The sequence below is a fragment of the Sarcophilus harrisii genome, chromosome 3 (genome assembly GCF_902635505.1).
Source record: "Sarcophilus harrisii chromosome 3, mSarHar1.11, whole genome shotgun sequence".
Taxonomy (NCBI): Eukaryota; Metazoa; Chordata; class Mammalia; order Dasyuromorphia; family Dasyuridae; genus Sarcophilus; species Sarcophilus harrisii.
Window position 1 is genome coordinate 308775017 of NC_045428.1, and position 21146 is coordinate 308796162.

General features: G+C 39.6%; 1 protein-coding gene across 2 annotated transcripts in view; it reads left to right on the top strand.

The window, feature by feature from the left end:
* Positions 1–18869, top strand: part of PCCB (propionyl-CoA carboxylase subunit beta) — a 58936-nt gene extending 40067 nt beyond the window's left edge. The window contains exons 10-15 of one of the 2 annotated variants that reach the window (XM_003766418.4): positions 7546–7669; positions 11557–11664; positions 12306–12406; positions 12937–13035; positions 13752–13851; positions 18021–18869. In XM_003766418.4, the coding sequence (XP_003766466.1) occupies positions 7546–7669; positions 11557–11664; positions 12306–12406; positions 12937–13035; positions 13752–13851; positions 18021–18142 (654 nt within the window). In that variant the 3' untranslated portion in view covers positions 18143–18869. Of the gene's footprint in view, positions 1–7545; positions 7670–11556; positions 11665–12305; positions 12407–12936; positions 13057–13751; positions 13852–18020 lie in introns of those variants that run through there. The other variant, XM_031959782.1, reaches the window with a different exon arrangement.
* The last annotated feature ends 2277 nt before the right edge of the window (positions 18870–21146 follow it).

Sequence of the window (21146 nt, forward strand, 5' to 3'; positions counted from 1 at the left end):
AAATTTTCAGGAATTTGTCTCAATAAAATCTGAACTTAATAGAAAATTTAGCATATAAGAGGCAATATCAAAGATTAATTTCAAGGAATTTAACATTGATACATCATTTATGTTTTTTACATGGAAATATTTATCATATATTTAAGATTATCATCAGTAATTGGGTAGCTCAAAAGAAAGATTGGGACAGAGTTGAGTGTAATCCAATTCTAAAAAGCAAGTTTTCTAAGAAAAGATAAAAATAATAATTATATAGATGAGTTACAAAGGAAGAAGAGACAAGGCATTAGAGGGAGAGGAGGATTGGTAGTTCTGAAAACATTCACATTGGGAATAGGTTAAATAGGGAACAATACATAAACATAGCTTGAAGGGTATATATAGCACCCTACAAAATCTATAAAAAAAATAAGGAGAGAAGGAAATAGTGGAGTACAGAAGAGTTAACAGGAGTGTGATAATGTGTGTAGATTAATGGGAATAGGATAAAGAGGGAAGGAAAAAATGGGAAGAAAAGATAAGGAGGGATCGATGCGGGGAGTTAAGCAATAGCAAGTAAAAGCAAATTAAGGAATAGAATTAAAGTAAAATATTCTGCCGGACATATGACTATGTTTTTGTTTTCCTTTTCTGTCTTTAAATGAAATGAGGACTAGGGAAAAAAAGAAGTATAATAAATATTTTAGAATATGGTAAACCATATCCAAGAACTGGACACTTTGAAAACTAGAGTAGGCCAAATAGAAAGCATCAACTCTATGAAAACAATTTTTTTCATAATAATTTTCAAAATACATGCAAAATTAGTTTTCAACATTCACTCTTGCAATGCCTTGTGATCCAAATTTTTCTCCCTCCCTTCTCCTTACCCTCTCCCTTAGACAGTAAACAATATAATATATGTTAAACTTGTGCAATTCTGTACATATTTATACATTTATCATGAAAACATAAATATTAAAATAAAATCAAAAGATTGACTTGGGGGGAGACCAGAAAAATATTAAAGTATATTCTATCAAAAACATCTGATTTAGAAAACTTGGTTAAGGAGAGAAAATATGACAATCATCAAAATCCCTAAAAATCATGATGAAATAAAAACCTGTATGTTATATATTTAAGTCATATGCAAAGACTGTCCAGATCTACTAAAACCAGAGGACAAAATGGAAATAGAAAGACTTCACCAGTCATTTCTTGGAAAAGATCCTAAAATAAAAAATCTTGATATTAAGCAGAGAAATAAAAATAAAAGTAAAAATAGTTAGAGAATTAAAATAGACACTATTGTGAGATTTAACAGAGAAACTATGCTTCAGGCACCATAGGAAATAAACTAATGTCAATACTTTTAATATAAGCACTAATTGGCATAGCATCAAAGTCTTTCAAAAAAAAATTGAGTGGAATTATAAAAAGAAACAAACCAGAAAACTAGAATAATGGAGGATCTCAATATATCCCCTTCAAAGGTAGGCAACTCTAACAAAGCTAAATGAGAAAGAAGATAAGGCCGTGAATAGGTTTTTTAAAAAAGTAGGATATGGTAGTTATTTGATGACTATTAATTCGAAACAGAAAGATACATATTTCTTATCTGTGTATGACATCTTTACAAAAATTGACCATGTTTTAAGGCACAAAAATTTCATAAAATGCAAAAAAACCCATACATATTAAATATTTCCTTTATTGGCAGTGCAATAAAAATTATATTCAATAAAGATCCTTCTAAGACAAGATTAAAATTTAGATTAAATAATTTTATCCTGAAGAATTGGCATATGAAGAAAAAAAATCAGAAAATTTCATTTAAAAAAATGAGAAATGGAATTCACATTTTTGCTTAGTTATATGCCAACATATGCTAACTTAGATGAAATGAATGTTTACAAAAATAAAAAATACTCAAATTAACCAAAGAGCTAGATTATTTAAACAACTTCATACCAGGAGGCTAGGTGACTTGGTGGATATAGCACTAGTCAAGAAAATCTGAGTTCAAATAGAACAGACAAAGAAGAAACAAAACCAAAATCATCTTCAGATGATAGGATCTATCTTGAGAAATCAAAAGAGACAACTAAACATTAATTGAAACAATAAATTGAGTAAAGTTATAAAAAGAAATTTAATTAAAAATCACTACTAATGTATATATTTGGAAGTCTTTCTACAAACATAAAAAGGAATCATATTAATGAATACAAGTACAAAACACTTTATAGAAATAGATCTAAATGATTGAAGAAATATTCATTGCTAATGAATTGTTAACTATGTAAATTAATCTCCTTATACAATGTATAGCCGCCTACGAAAAAGTTAGTTTATGGAATTAGAAAAAATAATGATGAAATTTATCTGGAATGAAAGGTCAAAAATATCAAAAGAAAAAAATGAATAAAATTTGGAAGGAGGAGGGCCTAACAGTACCAGATCTCAAATGATAATGCCATGACAATAAACCATCAAACCTTTTAGAAAGTAGTTTGAAAAAAAGATTTTTTTAAATCGGCAGAATAAATTAAGTGTAAAACATACAGAAATAAACCAATCTTGTAGTCTAATGTTTGGTCAGCCTAAAGATCTTGGGTTGACCTTGTATTATTTGAATGAGGTACTCTATTTGACAAAAACTGCTGGGGAAACTGGAAGGAATTAGGTTAAGATAAATCATCATTCAGGTTCATAAACCAAGATAAGCTTGGTTACATGGTTTAAACTTATCACAGATTAGAGAATGAAGGAAGGAAAAACCCTCCATAACTATGAATAAAAGAAGTTTTAACCAAACAAGGGTTAGACTGGCTTATAGAAGGTAAGAAGATAAAGTTTTGTGTAATAAAATTAAAATTTCTGCAAAAACAAAATTAATTAAAGGGAGATATACTCTACTAGGAAACAGTCTTTATAGAAAGTTTCTATGACAAATGTCCTCTATCCAAGACATATAATGAATGATTCCTATAGATAAGAACAAGAACTATTTCCCAGTCAGAGGATAGGAAGAGGCAAAATGATGAACTATAACATCATATGAGGATCAGGAACTGTTTCAACAAACAAGTTATTAGATAAGTACTTGTTATGTGCAAGACACTGTGGTGAGTGCTAAGGGCACAAAGACAAAACAAAACAAAAAAAATCTCGTACTTTGAACATGTTTACATCTTTCTGAATTGGGAATATTTGGCTGGGAAAAGTTTAGGAGGCATAGGAGAGCTCTCTTTTAAGTATTTAAAGGGCCATTAATTACATGGAAAAGATGCTAGGTGCATTTTAGCAGCATTTGGTAAAAGTTATATGGAATATTTTCTAACAAATAGAGCTATTCATATGTATAATGAATGGCTTTGAGTGGTAGGGAGATCCCCATTGAAGGGCCTCCTGATCTTTCAAAGTGTACCCAAGTCAGCTTTAATTCCCCTACTGGGGGAGTGTGAGGTTCCCAGGTCCCGTTCTCAAAGCCTGCGCTCCCTATCCAGTGTTCGGGGTCCCGAAGCAGTCAGGCACCCAGTAGTAGGTGATTCCTGAGAGCGCCTCGCAGGAATATCTGGGCTTCCCAAGGGCCGTGTGGTAAATCGGCGTAGTCTTCCTCCCCTCGTCACCGTGACGAAGCCGTGCGGATTGTGGTACCATCTGGAGAGGTATATTAAAGTGCCAAGTGGGAGAGTGAGTGGTTCAAGACGGGAAGATCCCACGAGACCTTTGTCACAGCCACAGAGGGTGCCATTTATTAAATGAAATGGCTCACGGGGCCAAATTCTAAGCACGGCGGAAGGAACCACATTCTGGTGTCCTTGGTTTTTACATTGCAGGGAAGAGGGGAAGGGAAGTCAAGGCAGAGTCTGGGGAGTTAGGAGAGGGAGGGACCCAGGAGAGAACACACTCCCAAGACCAGACAGGCGAAGAAGCGAAGGCAGAGATCTGGCTGCCTCCGTAGGTAGAGCAGCATGGCGGACTGGCCAGAGTTCTTGCTCCGTACCAGCTGGAAGTTATCCCAGAGACTGGCCCATCGCCTGGCAGGGCCCCGGAGTGGTCTCATTCCCGCCCGGTTATGGATTGAGCCGTTTGTTCTCCTTAGAGGATGCTTTCCTCTCTAAGATGCTATCGCTGGTCCAGATGATAACTTCTAGGCCTTTGGGTCCAGCGGCTCCGACGTTTGTCCTGCCTAGGCCTCTTGTTGGCCGGTCACTGAGAGCCGGAGACATTTCCCGTGCCGTGCCCGCCAGGGCCTCGCCTGCCTGGGGTGGCCCTCTAGAGAAGGAAGCACAAACCTCAGCAGGAGAAGGAGCTGCCTCTTGGTCCGCACAGGGTGCCGTGTCCTTAACTGTAGGTCCTCTGCCCAAGGAATATCAATTTTGATTACTGAAACCGCGCAAAATATCTTGAAGTTTTGGGAGATTACGGCCTTAAATCCCCATCACTCGGGCCCTCATTGATTGGTCAATCATAGGCCCCGGGTCAATATTTGGGCTCCAGTAACTCAGAGGGAACTAAATAACAATTGTTCGGGCTTTGGCAGAAACCCTGCAGGTCTTCTCCACCCAAGTTGTTGGGGTTTTTTGTTTGTTTGTTTGTTTTTTCCCCTTAAACAGTAAAAGAGGCCGTTCTCCATCTCATTTCTTTTCTAGCCTTACGCACAAAATAGGTGTTACTTCAATCAAAAGACCCTAGCTCTAAAAAGCCACAGTCGGGCTCGGGCAGAGCCAAGGAGTAAAGGCAGGGACTCCTGGTGCTCTTCCCCCAAATCGCTCCAAATTCCTGTAAATAATAACTGTAAACAAATTTTAGAGCTTCAGAACACTCAAAAAGATGGAGCCGGACAATTCTGCAGCTGAAGGCACCCTAGAAAGTCAGCAGGAAAGGTCTGTGGCACCAGGAGGGGAGTCCACCGTGCAGCCCCGGCCCCAGCCTGGCCTGTACCAGGGATGCACCTTGGGGCCTTAGATGATGGGCAGCACTGGCCATTTCCAGACCTCTCAGCCCAGAGACACCAAAGATGACTTGGAAGTTCAGCAGGAAAAGTTTGTCTCGAACAGGCTGAAGGGGAAACCACAAGCTGGCCATGGCAGAGGCTCCAGCTCCAGGAGGTCTCTTTAGCAGCCTTGGAGAAAGACTCTGTTGCTTTAGCACCCTAAATCTTACAGCCACCATGGAGTGAGGGCCCCCCCCCTCACGGTTCCAGGGCAGGTCCCTAGAAAGATCTCTGAAAACAGCTGCATAAAACCCCTGAAACTTGGGTTATTATATCCTCCATCCTGGAAGCCGAGCCCTACTTTAACAGAATTAAAGGCCAACAGAAACAACAGAAAAAGATTCTGATTAGAAAGTTACTATGGTCATAAGGAAGATCAAAATACACCTTAAGAAGAAGATACATTCAAAGTCTCTGAGAAAAATAAGAATTGATCTCAGGCCATGGAAGAGCTCAAAAATGATTTTGAAAATCAAGTCAGAGAGGTGGAGGAAGAAAAATGACAGTGATGCAAAGGGAATATAAAAAGTTCATGTTTGCCTTAAAAAGCAAAATTGACCAAATGGGAAAGAAGGTACAAAAACTCTCTGAGGAAAATAATTTTTTAAAACTTAGAATTGAGCAAATGGAAACTGAGAAATAGTAGAATAAATTGTGTATGTCATTATAATTTGTGGGAAGTGATGAGCAGGATGCTCTCAGAAAAACCTGGCAAGCCCTCTATGAACTCAAGCAAAGTGAAATGTACAAAGTAATAATAATGTTGTGAGAGGGTAAGCTATTTGTGAATGACTTTGATATTCTCAGCAATACAATGATCCATGATTACTTTGTGATGAAGGACTTATGATGAAAAATGTTTTTTCCATATCCAGAAAAATAATTAGTTCTTTCTGAATTCAGATTGAAGCATACTATATATATTTTTTAAACTTTTTTTGTGTTGTTGGGGTTTTTTGGGGGGGAGAGATGTATATTTTTTTCACAACATGACTTATGAAAATGTTTTGCATAACTTCACATGTGCCTTCTTGGTAATTAAAAAAAATTTCCTAGTTAAATATAAAATAACTTTTTTGTTGTACATGTACATTCATTTTTTACATATTTCCATGTGAATCATGTTGAGAGAGAAAAATCAGAACAAAAGGGAAAAAGGCCATGAGAAAAAAATAGAAGAAAAAAAATGAGCATATCATGTGTTGATTTACATTCAGGCTGCATAGTTTTCCTTCTGGATGTGAATGACATTTTTCATCCAAAATTTATTGGGATTGCTTTGGATCACTGAACCACTGAGAAGAACCAAGTCTATCATAGTTGATCATCATATCTTACTGTTGCTGTATTCACTGTTTTCCTGGTTCTACTTGTTTCATTCAGCATCAGTTCATGTAAATCTTTCTAGGCCTTTCTAAAATCAGTCTGTTCATCATTTTTTTTTTTATTGAACAATAATATTCCTTTATTTTCACATACTATAACTTATTCAGTCACTCTCCAATTAATGGGTATCTACTCATCTTCTAATTCTTTGTCACCACAAAAAGAGACACTATAAACATTTTTGCACATATTGATCCTTTTCCCTCTGGATATGTGCCTTCTTAATAGAGAGTGTAGATGGGGAGGAAGGGAGAGAATCTGGAACACAAAAGTTTTAAAAAAATGTAAAAAATTTAGCTGTATGACCCTAAGCAAGTCACTTAACCCCAATTGTCTCAGCAACAAAATAAAAATGAAAATGAAACTGTTTTATACATAACTGGAGAAAATAAAAATATTAAATATAATTTTTTTAAAAGAAAAAAGACCAAAGTTTCCCACTGCATCCAAGGCCATCTTCCAGTTGTCCTGACCTATATTTGGCCACTGTACCCAAATGGCTTTGGAGGGGAAAGTGAAGCAGGTAACCCTGCACAGCCCTCCCTTATTTTAATCCAATTCACTTATATGTCATGGCATTGCCTTTCTGATATTATGGTCCTGTTTAGGAAGGAAAGACAAATGACCTTTGTGAGTAGTAATAGAAGTTGTCCCACGAGAGACCAAGGAACTAGCCAGTCAGGCAACCCAACTCAGCCTCTTCTTTCTTCTCCCTTTCCAACTCTGGATCCAGGGGTAGGGAGCTAAGAAGCGATTAGAGTCTGGAAATGTGAGATCTTGTCTGATATAGCCTGCCTACCATGCAGCACTCAGGATAGGTGAAAGCTTGTTGGGGACTCTCCATTACAGTAAGCACTTACCCATGCGCAGCTCTAACTGTCTGAGGCCGAGGAGTGGCTCAGGGACCATAGGACTGGGCTTGGAGTTGGGAAGACCTGAGTTCCCATCCATCAGGCACTGGCAAGCTCTGTGAGCCCGAGCAAGCCCCAATCCTGTTTGGCTTAATCCACTAGAGAGAGAATTGGCAAACTATCCAGGAGTATAGTCCCAGGGGTTATGAAGAATTGGACACGAGGGAATAACTGAACAACAAACAGCAATAAATATGTGGCAGTCTACTTTTGTGGCTTGGTGTTTGTCTTCCCTTTGTGACTAGTTTTCATTCCTTTTTGCAGATTGTTGATGAGAGAGAATTTTTTGAGATAATGCCCAATTATGCCAAGAACATCATTATTGGCTTCGCCAGGATGAATGGAAAGACTGTTGGGATTGTAGGCAACCAGCCCAAAGTAGCATCAGGTAGGAGGTTCCTCTCACTGGTTGCTTTCCAGATTGGACCTGTAAATCCTGCAGATTCCTGAACACAGATCTGCCGTATAACAATGATAAAACTGTGAAATGTTGCTCCTGTTGTCAAATATCTGCTTATAATTGGACTTGCCCACTAGAGTTCCACTTTTGTTGGGTTTACGTTGCATTTTTAAATGTGTATTTCCTTTTGAGCATGTCCACACAACCAGTGCAGAGCCAAAGACCCTTCTTTTCTCATTCCCCTTGTTATTTGAACAAAAAATTCTCCTCTGTTTAGAGTGGGTCTATTGGCCAGGTCCAAAGAGAGCGTGAACTTGTCTGATTTTTGGATAGTCCTGTGGGAACAGCTAGGAAAGAATTTTGTTGAACTGTTGTCACTTGTTGAGCTCAACTAAGTCCGCAGCATCCCTCTTCTCTCCTCTGGCAGGTCCATCGGGCCCTCTTGATGTCCCTACATTGGCAGTTTCTCTCCCCTTTAGGCCTTTTACACTTAACATCCCGCGCTCCCCGCCCAAAGTCTCCTGGGGTTTGTGTGCAGCCGTGGCCCCTCTTCTGCCATCTTCCCCCTCCTTTTTCAGAATGCGGCTTTGCCTACACATTGTCATTCGGAGCGGTTGCCAAGGCCTCGGTTCAGGCGATCCCTGAACCATTTCATGCTTTTGGTCCCCACAAACACGTGAGCAATTCCCATCTTAAGGAGCTTTTTCATATTTCCCAGGTCCGTGGTTCGGCTACTTAATGACTCCTTTTCATGATTCCTTGATGGGAAACCCGGTGCTGGCCTCCTGCATTACAAAAACAAGCCTTGCTTAGGTTTTGTCCAAGTCCCTTTACATAGAAGCTTAGGACTTGCTTTCCCTCCTCTTGGTTCTTGCTCCTTCACCGCGCTTTCTCCGCAGCGGCCTGACTCTGCCCCTCAGGACAATCCCATCTGGGCCAGGTCTGCCAGCGGAAAGAAAGCCTTTGCATCCTAACACGGCCATTTTGTGGCTCTGTGTGATTTTTCTCAGGGCCTTTGCTCTTCATTTGTCTCATGAAAGCCTTGGGTTAAATGACTCTTAAGTCCCTTCTTTTTATGTTTTATAATTTTATGTTCCTATAATTTCCCAATTAAGATGTTTCCCTACTTTCTTTTGGAAATTTCTAAGTCTTTTTAGTTTTAATTTAAATATCTTGCTTCATGTACCATAACTGTTGTTACCTAATATGCTCCATGTGCACAGATGACCTAACCAGGGGCTAGTGACCTTGGTCATGGTCAAGTAGCCTGGACTGCTGGTGCATACGGGCCATAAGGGTAAATCCGAGGGCACTTTTGGCATACTTCTATTTTTTTTTTAAATAGGACCTTTAAAACATTGGTTTGGTTTTGAAATCAGTCACTTTCTAGTTGCTCCTCTTTCTCTTTTCATTGGGTCTAGAGAGTGAGATGAGAGATTTGACATATTCTACTACATTTTAAATTGCAGTTACCATGTGTGATTTTTTTTTCCTCACATCATAATCAACAGACATCTGAGTGCCTACTTTGCTATCGTATAGTGTGTTAGGTGATTTGGAGGATAAAAACTAATAATTAGAGTGATTTCAAGTTTTTAAAAGTTCTGTATAGGTATATACATATACACACACATACAATACACAGTGCAGATATATAGTGTCTGATGTGTATATGTGTGTCTACATGCATTATATACTTGCATGCACATGTATATATTTTTAATGTGTATGTGTACCCATTATCACACCTATTAATCTCAGTTTGCATCCTGATTTTGACATCTGCCTCTTTTCCCTGCCTTTTTGTCCCAAAGTTTAATGAGCTTGCCATCTCTCTCTTCATTTAAGTCATTAATAATATGTTGGCTAAGAAAGAACCACCTCATTTGTCAATGTGAATGTTTTTTGGGATGGGTAGAATCAAAGCTTCAATTGAAATCATGTTTGTATGTTGGCTATTGATGTATTAGGTAGAAATGGAAAATTCTTCTCTCCTCTTGGTTTAGCTTCTCTCTATATAAAATATAGCAAACTTCTGCCTGGATTCTGTGTAAATTCTCTTTAAAAAGTAATCAATCAGACAAGAAGACAAGTCCCTTGTTTGTGACATTCAGAGTTAGACAACGTGTAAGTTAAATGCATTCTCATTTTCTCCCATTTCCCCACATAATGACTTTGTGACTTTGGATAAATGTTTTGATGGTTTCATGTTTCCCTATATTCATTTTTGTTTACTTAAAAAAATTTAATAAATTAAATATTGCAAAAAAAAACACATATGCAAACTATTTGAGGAATAAAAACCTACCTAAAACCCTTAGTATTTTATGAAGTAGAGTTAAATGAATTAACTGCCAACTGGCATACAAAATTTCATTTACACTGTTTTCATTTCTAAGCCTTTATGAAGTTTTCCTCTCTTTGGCTCTGGAGTTTTTGTTTGTTTTGTTTTGTTTTGTTTTAAATAAAATATGCCATTCTGGTGATGCTAATCTTGTTTTACATTACTTCATTCAGTTGTTCTTTAAAATCTTTTCTTTGTAGTCATTACTTTTAAGATGCAATAATATTGTTACATTAATATGTTATATTATTCACCATTCTTCAGTTGTTGAATGTATAATTTATTTCCACTTTCTTTGCTTTTGCAAATAATGTAGCTCTGAATGTTCTTGTACAAGTAAATCTTTTTTCCCCCTTTTGTTATGTTTTTAAAATGAAGTTCTAGCAATGGAATCACAGGATCATTGGTTACTGACAGTGCCATATTATTATCTAAAATGTTTGTACTCATCTAATGTCCCAGGAGGGTATAGTATAGTATCTTTTGTCCCTTGTTGTTATTGTTACTGTTGTCAGTCATTCATTCATGTCAGACTTTTCATGGACTTGTTTGTGGGATTTTCTTGGCAAAGGTAGTGGAATGTATCTTTGTTTTACAGATGAAGAATTGAGATAAATAAAGGGTAACTGATTTGCCCAGGATCAGTATGTGTCTGAGGCTGGATTTGCCCTTGAATCTTCCCACCTATAGGCCCAGAACTTTATCCACTGCATCACCTAGCTGATTGTATCTTTTCCCCCACTCCCCTGCAAATGTTATATTATTTATAAATATTTTTGCCATTGTAGTGGACATAAAGTTATCTCTTCCTGTGCCCTTGGTTTGCATTTTTCCTCTTATTAATGAGTTTAAATATTAGCCTTTTCTCCTTTGAAAATTGTCTATTCATATCCTTTTATCATTGCTTTATAGGCTTATAGATAGGCATCAATTCCTTATAGACTTTGGATGTCCAGACTTGATATATTTATTGCAACTATTTTTCCAATACATTTCTTTTTCATTTTAGAGGAAACACTTTTTATTGTGCAGATCTCTTTTTGCTTTGTATAATCAAATCTGTGTTGTTGTCTCCAATACATTGTTCCAGTTGCTTGATTTATGAAAATATTCCTTTGTTTCATGAAATATTTTAGTATTTCAGATATCAGTGATTTCATGTGTAGATGCTCCCTCTGCCACTACAGATGGCAAGTTCTCCAGTAAACAGTGTCACGAGTTGTCATGGCTGAGCCTACTCAAACAGTAAGGGGCTGTTCCTCGGACAGTGCATGGAGCAAAACAGGCTGTCCCTTTGGTGCCCAAAGCACCAAGGAGACATTCGAACTGTACTGGAGCACTAGAGCAGTACTGGAGTGGAAGAGATACTAATATTTCCCATAAGTAAACTTTAAAATAAGTATGGTGACCTCTTAAAGCATAATTACTATTTATTTGTTATTTCTCAAGACAAAGAATTGTTAAGGAATTGATATGTAAAGAGTTCAGGATAGTTGCTTAACATCATTGTATTTTTTGTCTCTTTCATTAGGGTGTTTGGATATTAATTCTTCTGTGAAAGGTGCTCGTTTTGTCCGATTTTGTGATGCTTTCAATATACCACTGATCACTTTTGTTGATGTGCCTGGCTTTTTGCCTGGTAGGTATAACTGATGGTCAGTAATAATCAGTGGGGAGGTGTTTTCTCTTGGGTTCATTTCTATATCCCATCCCCTTCCTGCCCACCCCTCAGCAGTGTGCAGGTAAAATGAGGATCATATTGGGCAAAGCTATTTTTTTTTTTTTGGAAATTTATTAGAAACACTAGACTTTGGATTTTTAAAAATTTTATTCATTTCTTTTGTTTTTTCTTTCCAAACAGAGCCCTCCCCCAACCCTTACACTATGTGTGCTATCCATTACAACAAAAATTAAAAAGAAAGAGAAAGAAAAGCAGTTCAAAAAAACTAAGCAGTTTTCCACTTGAGTTATATCATATGCGTGTTCCACACCCATAGTTTCCCATCCTTGTAAAGAAGGGAGGAAGAACAATTTAAATTCTCAGTCTTTTTGTAACTTTTTGGACTAGAATAAATTATCTACCAGAAAAATTGACTGGATAAACTGTGTGTGCTCACTGTTTTTAGTGCTGTGAAACATGTTCATTTCTGTCATTTGGGGGGATGTTTGGGAAAGATACAAGAGTGGGAGTTGCTCCTCCCCCATTGTTTTATTACTCCAATCCATGATTGGGCAAAATGCTTTATATAGGCTGAGAGGTTTTGAATTATTTTGTCTTAGGTACCGCTCAGGAGTATGGGGGCATCATCCGACATGGAGCAAAACTACTTTATGCATTTGCAGAAGCCACTGTGCCCAAAATCACTGTAATCACAAGGAAGGTAAGATAAGAAACAAAGTTTCATTTCACTGATGCCCCCTTAGAAGCAGGGCCTAATTTAGTAGTTAGGAGCTAATCAAGAGGGTATAGATTTTGAGCTGGAAGAGCTCCAGGGACTGTCTAAACCCGTCTCACCTTGCAGATGAAGAAGCTGGGGTTCGAGGAAGAACAGTGACAAACCTAAGTCGGAGAGGTTTTTAAGCGCCAAAGCTGAGTTTCAAACCCAGTATTCCAAATGCATTACACTCTCCCCTGGCCCAAGCCTATTGGTTATCTGGAAAACATCAAGAGATCAGTATTCCCTCCTACAAATATACTCCAGTGAGTCGCACTGCGACACTTAAGGGGACTGGAAAAGATGCTGGACACGAGCAGGGAAGCAGCGGAGAAAGGGTCCCGGAGGAGGGCCGGGGCTGGCCGGGGCTGCCAGAGTGACCGTCCCTTCTGTTTTCCCCGTGCATTGGTTGGTTTCCTGCATTATCACAACCGCGGATCAGGGTCGCTAATGATGCTCTGCGTGCTCCCTTTCAGGCTTACGGTGGCGCCTATGACGTGATGAGCTCCAAGCACTTACGCGGTGACGTCAACTATGCCTGGCCGACGGCTGAGATCGCAGTGATGGGGGCAAAGGTCAGGGCCTCGGCTTCTTAGGTTTGTGTGTCCCACGAGTGACCGCGGAGCATTCCCCGGATGCTTAGCGTTGTGCTAACACCCCGGGGGGCTGAGGACGGCGAGGCGTCGCCCCTCCTCACCCACTGTCCCTTATAGAATAATGAGAAAAAGTAAACATGAGGCACAGCATTACGACTACTGATAAAAGTGCAAAAAGGGAGAAAGATAAGCTGAGGAAATGTGAAAGCCTTCCGCCCTGTCTCCCTGTTTCCCAGTCTGACCCCTCAAAGACGGAGAATTAGCCCACCTTTGTCCTGTCACTCCGCACCTAGAGCAGTTCTCACAGAACGGGCCTTCAGGCGCTCCTCGGCCCGCTGTGGCCAATCTGTGGGGTCAGACTGTGGGGGCCAATCAGGAGGGGGTCAGGAGTGCATTGCGAACGCGCATCCTGGATCCCTGGGGGGGTCAAAGCCCCCAAGGTTTTGATCTCAGCTTTTTTTCTCTTGTCCCTTGTTGGGGAAAAAAAAAAAAGCCAATCCCCCCGCTGCACCCCCCTCCCCAAAAAAAAGTTAACCTTTTTTGAGATGTTTCCAGATCGAGCATGATGCGGTTAAAATTTAAGCTCGACCTCTGATGGCGCCAGAAGCCCGAGCGAGGTTCCCCGAAGGTCCGCCGCAGTTCTGGGGGGCATTTAATGCGTCCGCGTGTTTTGATCACGGTCTGTCCCGTTACAGGGTGCGGTTGAGATCATCTTCAAAGGAAAAGAAAATGTGGAAGCCGCCCAGGCAGAGTACGTGGAGAAGTTTGCCAATCCCTTCCCTGCGGCCGTGAGAGGTAGGGTGGTCGCTGGCCCAGAGGCCGAATCTTGCCCTGCTTCCTCCCCCTTCTCCCCCAGGTGGGGAAATCGGGGCTCTGGCCTCGAAGGAAGCTGAGTGTCTTCTGACAGAAATATGTTGCTAGAGTAGACTTGGATTGTTTTCGGACAGATCTTGCTTGTCCTCGTCTCCAAATTGGATGGAACTATTTTTTTTAAGTCAGTTTTCTCTTCTTGAGTTTTTTGACATTGTTGATCACCCTTTCCTTGGGGATTCATCTGTCTCCTTTGGCTGCAGAAATAATGCCATTGTCTGGTTCCCCTCCTACTTCTCTGTTCCTTCGGAGCCTCTTTGCCTTTTTTTTCTGGCTATTCAAGGGCCCTCAAGGATTTGATCTCAGCTCTTTTTCTTTTCTCTCTCTACATTCCATCCCTTGACATTTCCACCACTCATACAGTATCAGATGCACCATTAACCATATATATACATAAAACAAAAGTTCTAGTGCTGACCTGTTTTTTCTGAGATTTATTCATATATATCTTATTGATTATTTTTTGTTTTTATACCACTGTCAGTTGCCAATAACCACTCCTAGAGATCCTCCTTTGTATATTGAATATTAATATTTAATATTAATAAATAAAATATTAAGCTGACACATTGGTCACATGACAGCATATGCAACATCCCATACCCATAAATCCATCATCTCTCCTACTGAGAGCAAAGAAAAAGTGTATCATCATTGGCCCTCAGGAACCAAGATAGATCATTATCCTGCATCTGATTTCTCTGTATGTACAATTATATCATTTGTAGTCTTTGTATATTGTTCTCTTGGTTCCGTATCAGTCATATAAGTTTTTCTCTGTTTTTTTGAAGTCCTCATAATTGTCATGTGGAGACAAGTGTGGTGGAAAGAGGGATGGATTTGGAGTCTTGAGGGTCTGGCTTTAAATCTTGTCTTTTGCAAACTACCATCTATTATATAATTATTGCATTATTAGTAATTATCATATATTATCATCTAATCCCTTAAGCAATTGGACTAATAAGCTTTGATGTGTTGTTTATTTGTTTAATTAGGAAGATTCTATTATATTTATATATCATAATTTGTCTTGCCATTCCCCCCAAAATGGTGGCACCATTTTGTTTCCAGTTTTTTACTACTACAGAAGTGCTGCTCTGAAGATTTTGCTGTAAATCTCCCAAGCTCCAGAGTTTACCCCTAACCCAGATTTGCTCCTTCTTTGGACTTTGCCATTTCTGTCAATGATGCCATTGACAATCTTCTTGAAATCTCCATATGACCTCTCCATCACACTGCTACATCCAGCTGTCATGTCCTTTTGATTCATCCCCTGTAATATTTCCCATTTCCATCCTTTCTCTCTTCCATTGTGAAAAGAGCGTATATAGTTTCTCACTGTTCCCACCTGGACCACTATTATAACCTAAGAATTCTGACTTCTGTACTCCACTCTCGAGTGTATCTTTCATGTCATTTCTTTTTTTTTTTTTTAATTTTCTATTCATATATTTTGGAAGTATTTATTAGAAAAAACAGAATAAGGAAAAAAAGGGGAATGGAAAAGAAATACAAAACAAAATAAAGCAAAACAAAAGAGAACATTGTCATGTGTGTAGCAACATATCAGGGAGGATTCAAAATATATAACAACAAATTATCAGAATAAGAAAGTATATATATTTTTAGAAGAAATTATATTCATGAATGACCATTCTTTATTTTCTTGTAAATTGTTCTTTGGTTCTCTGCTGCACACCTTATTTTATTCATTTCATTTTTTCCCCCTTTTATCCCTTTCACCACTCCCAACAAGCTATATTTAAGAAAAGATATATTTATTTTTCATATATATATATATATATATATATATATATATATATATATATATACACACTCACAATCATACCCACCCCACATATACACATCTTTCCTATTTCTGTTACCTCTTTAAGTTCTGCTCCATAACTTGCCTTGCTATTACTTAACCTCCCCCACCCAAGGATCCCTCTTTGTCTTCTTCCCTCACCCTTTGCTTCCCCATCTGCCTCTCCCTTCCCCCTTATTTTTTTTTATAGATTTTGAAGGGTACTGTGCCCTTCATGGTATATGTGTAGCATTGCCTATTGAATCCATTCCCGATTTGAGGAGGTTTTCAGAACTACCAGCCCTCCTACTCCCTCTAATACCACTGTGTCTATTCTTTTGAACTTCCTTTGTGTGATAACATGATTGTCATTTTTATCTTAATTGCCGATCTTTCTTTTGAGCTACCCTATTGTTTTTTTTTTAATTTTTTTTTGAGCTACCCTATTGTTGATGCAAATCTTATATACATACATGTATGTGGGTATATACATACATGTATGTGGGTATATATATATACACACATATATATATATATAAACTTAGATAATTTGTTTATGTTTATATATGTTTATGTTTAAACAATTTTAATTATGTTTAAACAAGTTTCTTAAAATTGAACTTTGATATTGGCTCTTAAATGTTAAATTTTCTATTAAACTCGGGTTTGATTGATAGAAAGCCCTGAAAATCTGCAAGTTCATTGAATGTCCATTTTTTTCATTCAGGATTATAGACAGTTTTTCTGGATATGGTATTTTTGACCACAGGCCTAGTTCTTTTGATTGTCATTAGGCGTGATTCCAGGACCTATGATCTTTTATTGTAGCTGCAGATGAGTCTTATACAAGTCTAATTGTAGCTCCACCATATTTCAAATTTTTTTCTTCTTTCCTGCACAATTTTCTCTTTGATCTGGGAGTTTCAAAATTTGGCAGTAATATTCCTGTGTGGAAAACACACAGGATCTCTTTGAGAATAGTGATTGATGGATTTTTTTCTACTAATATTTTTCCCTCATGTTCTATCATTACAGGACGATTTCTTGGATTGTTTCCTGCACTATTTGTCAAGTTTCTCTTTTTGGTCACAACTTTCAGGCAGTCCAATTATTCTTATATTTTCTCTTCTTGATCTGTTCTTCAGATCTGTTGTTTTTTCTTATGTTCCGTTCTGGCCAGTTTTCTCATTTTTAATAATGCTTTGTTATTTCTTGGTCTCTTTATCGCTTAACTGGCTTCCCCTTGCCCAATTCTAATTTTCAAAAAGTTATTTTCATCTTTAAGACTCTGTACCTCTTTTCCTAGTTGGTAAACTTTTTTTTTTCTTCTTGTTTTTCTGTTTTTGAATTTTTTTTGAGTTCTATAAATTCTCTCTGGGCAGGGAGCCATTTCATGTTACCCTTTGGGGTAGAAGCTTTGTTACTCAGGTGTCCTACTCTGAAGGTGAATCCCGGTCTTCCCTGTTCTCATTATATGTCTCATTGATGGGGTTCTTCTTTGCCGGTTCATTTTTTAATTGTGGTGTAGGGGGAGGGTTCCTCAAACTTCCCTTCCGCTCTCGATCTGACCAAACCAAGCGTTCCCGCCCCTGCAGGTGCCCGCAGCGTCCCTGCCCCGCTGCTTCTGCCCCACCCGGTGCCAGTCCCTTCTGGCCGCGTTCTCAGGTTCTCAGCGGCCCGCCGGATCCCCAGCAGCCGAGGTCACTCAGCCTCCAGGGCTCAGAGCTCCAGACGGGAGTCTCTGGGGTTAATGGCCCGCCGGTGATTCCTCAGATCTTCTCCGCAGTACTTGGAGGGCGCTCCTCTGCCCCAAGGCTTCCTGATTTTTCCCCAGGCTGTGTTCTCTCCGAGGGACAAAATTGTTCCTATTTGTGGGGAAATGGGGAGAGCAGGAAAATTACCCAGCTCCTCTGCCACCTTCCCAGAATCCTCCGCGTGTCAGTTCTAGATTAATCTTAATGCGTAAATGGGATCCCGTGTAAATGACTCCCCACTGCCTAACACAGGAAGACCACGCCCGGCCTGCGAGCTTAAAGGATAAGTCGGAAATACTGGGGAGGCCTGTGCTTCCACCGGCCTTGTAAGCGAGGGCACGGGCCCTTGGCCGCTTTGCCCCCGGGTGGGCAGGGAGTGGCTGCTTCCCGGCAGCCTCCAGACTCGTGGTTAACGAGGCTGAGCCGAACAGCAGGAGCCTTGTGCTGTCACTTGTCCCGGTCTTAGTTATTCCATGGCGCTTGGACCAAACTGGGGTGAAAATAACGTCCGTTTCCTTCTCTGTTTTAAACAGGGTTTGTGGATGACATCATCCAGCCTTCGGTGACTCGCGCGCGCATCTGCCGCGACCTAGATGTGTTAGCGAGCAAGCAGCAGTCCGGGCCCTGGAAGAAGCACGCCAACATACCCCTCTGAGCCGGCCGGCCGAGGGATCGGCTCCCGGGGCCTCGGGGTGGGAGAGCGGCACCTGACATTCCTTTTTCTGGCTTTGGACAAAGCCGGACCCGGATTTGGCTTGAAAGCCATTTGTAAGTTAGAGTTGCTAAGTTTATTAAATCTAAAAGAATATTTTGTGTGCCTTACTCCGCTGCTCCATACCGTGCCATTGCCTTCTTCAGAAAACTATAAGTGATTTCTTCAAAGCAGGCCACAAAGGAGCTGCGTGGATGTTTGCAAGGTGCCACAGACCAACCACAGAAGGCTGTGCTTCCCTGCAAATGATCTTAAGGTTTTTGATCCTGATATCTTGATGCTTCAGTGATTGGTCATTAGCAGAGTAAATTTGGTGTAGCTGATATTTTGTGCCTCATCAAGGTAAAAAGAAGGAATATGTTAAAATTCCAGTTTTCTTTATTTCACATCTAAGAAACTTTTGGCTTCTATTTCAGAAACTGGGAAAATAGGGTGATATCTCATTAAGGACTATAGAACTGCCTAATCAATACCTATTTGCAAAACAGTTTAATTTTTTTTAATCTGAAAAGTATATATTGCTGGACAGTTTTTTGTATAGTGAGCATTTGTGTATCAAATAATATGATCCTTTTTTTTTACTTCTTTAATTCCAGTTATTGTGTTCAAATTAAATATTGACCTCGAAATGTAATAAAAATTGCACTCCAGTCCTTATGTTCATCCTAAAGTGTGTTTTGCTTTTGTGAATGCATTTCATTTTCCTACTCTCCATTCTGTTGTTCCCTTAGCAACCTGTACTTGCTTCTACATTCTGGTCTGGCTACCTTTTCTTTTTTTTTTCTTTAAACAGCCTTTCCGGTTTCAAATCCAAACTGACAGAACATATTTAAAACAGAGGTTTAAAGTGATTTTTATAAAAGCCAATTAGATACCTCTGAGAGGCTATTCATTTAGAGTGCTCTTTTTTCCCATGACTAGAATCCCTCTCATCCTGGGTTGGGATAAACAGTGGGCAGTTGTGAGGAAAATGACCATATTTGCTCCTTCAAGAGGCTTCCTGTCTCTCTCCCAGTGAAAGCTGCTTCTGGGACTGGAGTGTGTGAGACACTATACATGTCCTAAAAACATTGAGTCTTTGGCCCTTCCCCTATCTGATAGTATGACCTCTGCCCATGTGGCAACATTGGCCCACCTTGATGATAAATAGATCATCCATGGCTAGTTAGAAAACTCTATTTAATGGAAGTGTGTGCTTTAGCCATAGTGTTCTTAAGATCCAGAACATTTGGACCCTGCACACTCTTCCCAAACATTCCGAGGCCTTTGTCTTGCTGCACAACTCCCCTGTTGCTCTCCCTGCTGCTGCTCCAGTTCCTGAACCCCTGCCTCAGGACCACCTGTGAGGGGCTAAGGTGCTAGGTATTGTCCTGCAGCTCCCTACTCCCACTTGGAGCTCATCTTCCCATTCTTCCTTAGAAATTTCTCTAATTCATTTTTCCAAGACGCCCTTTGTCTCCAACTTCCCATCACCGGGAAGCCTTAGCCCTAGATAACCAGCAATCAGTCCTTACACTCACCATTAATTACATTTTCTACTAAATAAGCTGGGGGAAGGCACGGGAGGACAGTTCTCACACTCTCCCTCAGCCAGCAACTGTTATCAAATGATTTGTCCTTGGGCTGCCCAGGCTCCTGCTGCTTTCTGCCTCCTTCCCTGCTTTTTAACCCCTTCACTCCCATACCACTCTCCCACGTCTCGGTGTCAGTGAGTCTCTGGCAGATTATGTGACTCCAGGAGGCCGCCCTCCTCTGCCACACCTGCATGGTTCTACGGGACTCGGCATCCCAGACAGACTTGCCTCAATTTCCAGCAAACAGGATCCCAGCTATTCTAATCACCTTCTTGAGGAGTCACTGACAAAAATATAAAATTCCCAACTCATGTCCCCCATTCAAAGGGCAGAAGTCGCCACAGCACAAGGTGTACTTCTCCCACCAATGTATAACCCATTCTCTATTCCTTATGTTTCCATGTATCCTGGCATACATATGTGGGACCAAGGTTGGGAAAAAAAAGTTAATCGTCCAGTTTTCCCACTGGACCACATATTCTTATATCTGGCTGTGAGGGATGTAAAAGACCCTTACCCAAAATGACTACTCAGAGATTATTCAGTGAAAAGCAGAAAAGCTGTTTATTGAAAAACCTCCAGAGGATGAGCCGTCCCATCATGAGAAAAGAAAGAGAAAGCTCTTGGTAGGAGGGCTAAAGAAGTAGTTAAGATACACAGCTTTTATACAAGAGATTACACCACAAGTAAGAGAGCATTGAGAAGGGGAGGAGGAGGCATCTTATTGTTGTTGCTATTTGGAGAGATTGGAATGGAAAGTTTCTGTTTCCCCAAAATCTCCTGATTTCTAGGAAACAGAAAATCAGGCCTTCAGGCTTAATCAAGCAGACAGTGGACCAGCTAATAGACTAAATATCGATAAATGTCAAATATCAATAAATGTTATCAGCTCAGGTTAAGTAAATATGTTTTTAGCTGGCCAAGGCTCAAGCAATATGAGCCTGTACATATTATACAGGTCATAGGGGAAACAGAGAAATAATTAAAATAAAATACAGAAAAAGAATTCATATATTCCTGTAAGTTCTTCACTTTATCTCTCTCTATTCCACACATGACATAAGAAAAGGCACCTCACTGCCTGAGCCTGCGATGTTCCTTCTTCCCACCAGCTTGGAACACAAGTTCTGATTTATTCTGGCTAAGCCTCAGCATCCATCTCGCAACACACTGGTCCTATTCAGTTGCAGACTGTACAGCTAGTACTCACTGCTTATCACCTGGCTATTCCATAAGAATTTTAAAAATTAACTTTGCTTAACCATTCTCCAATTGATAAATGATCAAAGGATAGGAACAATTTTCAGATGATGAAATTGAAACTATTTCCACTCATATGAAAGAGTGCTCCAAATCATTATTGATCAGAGAAA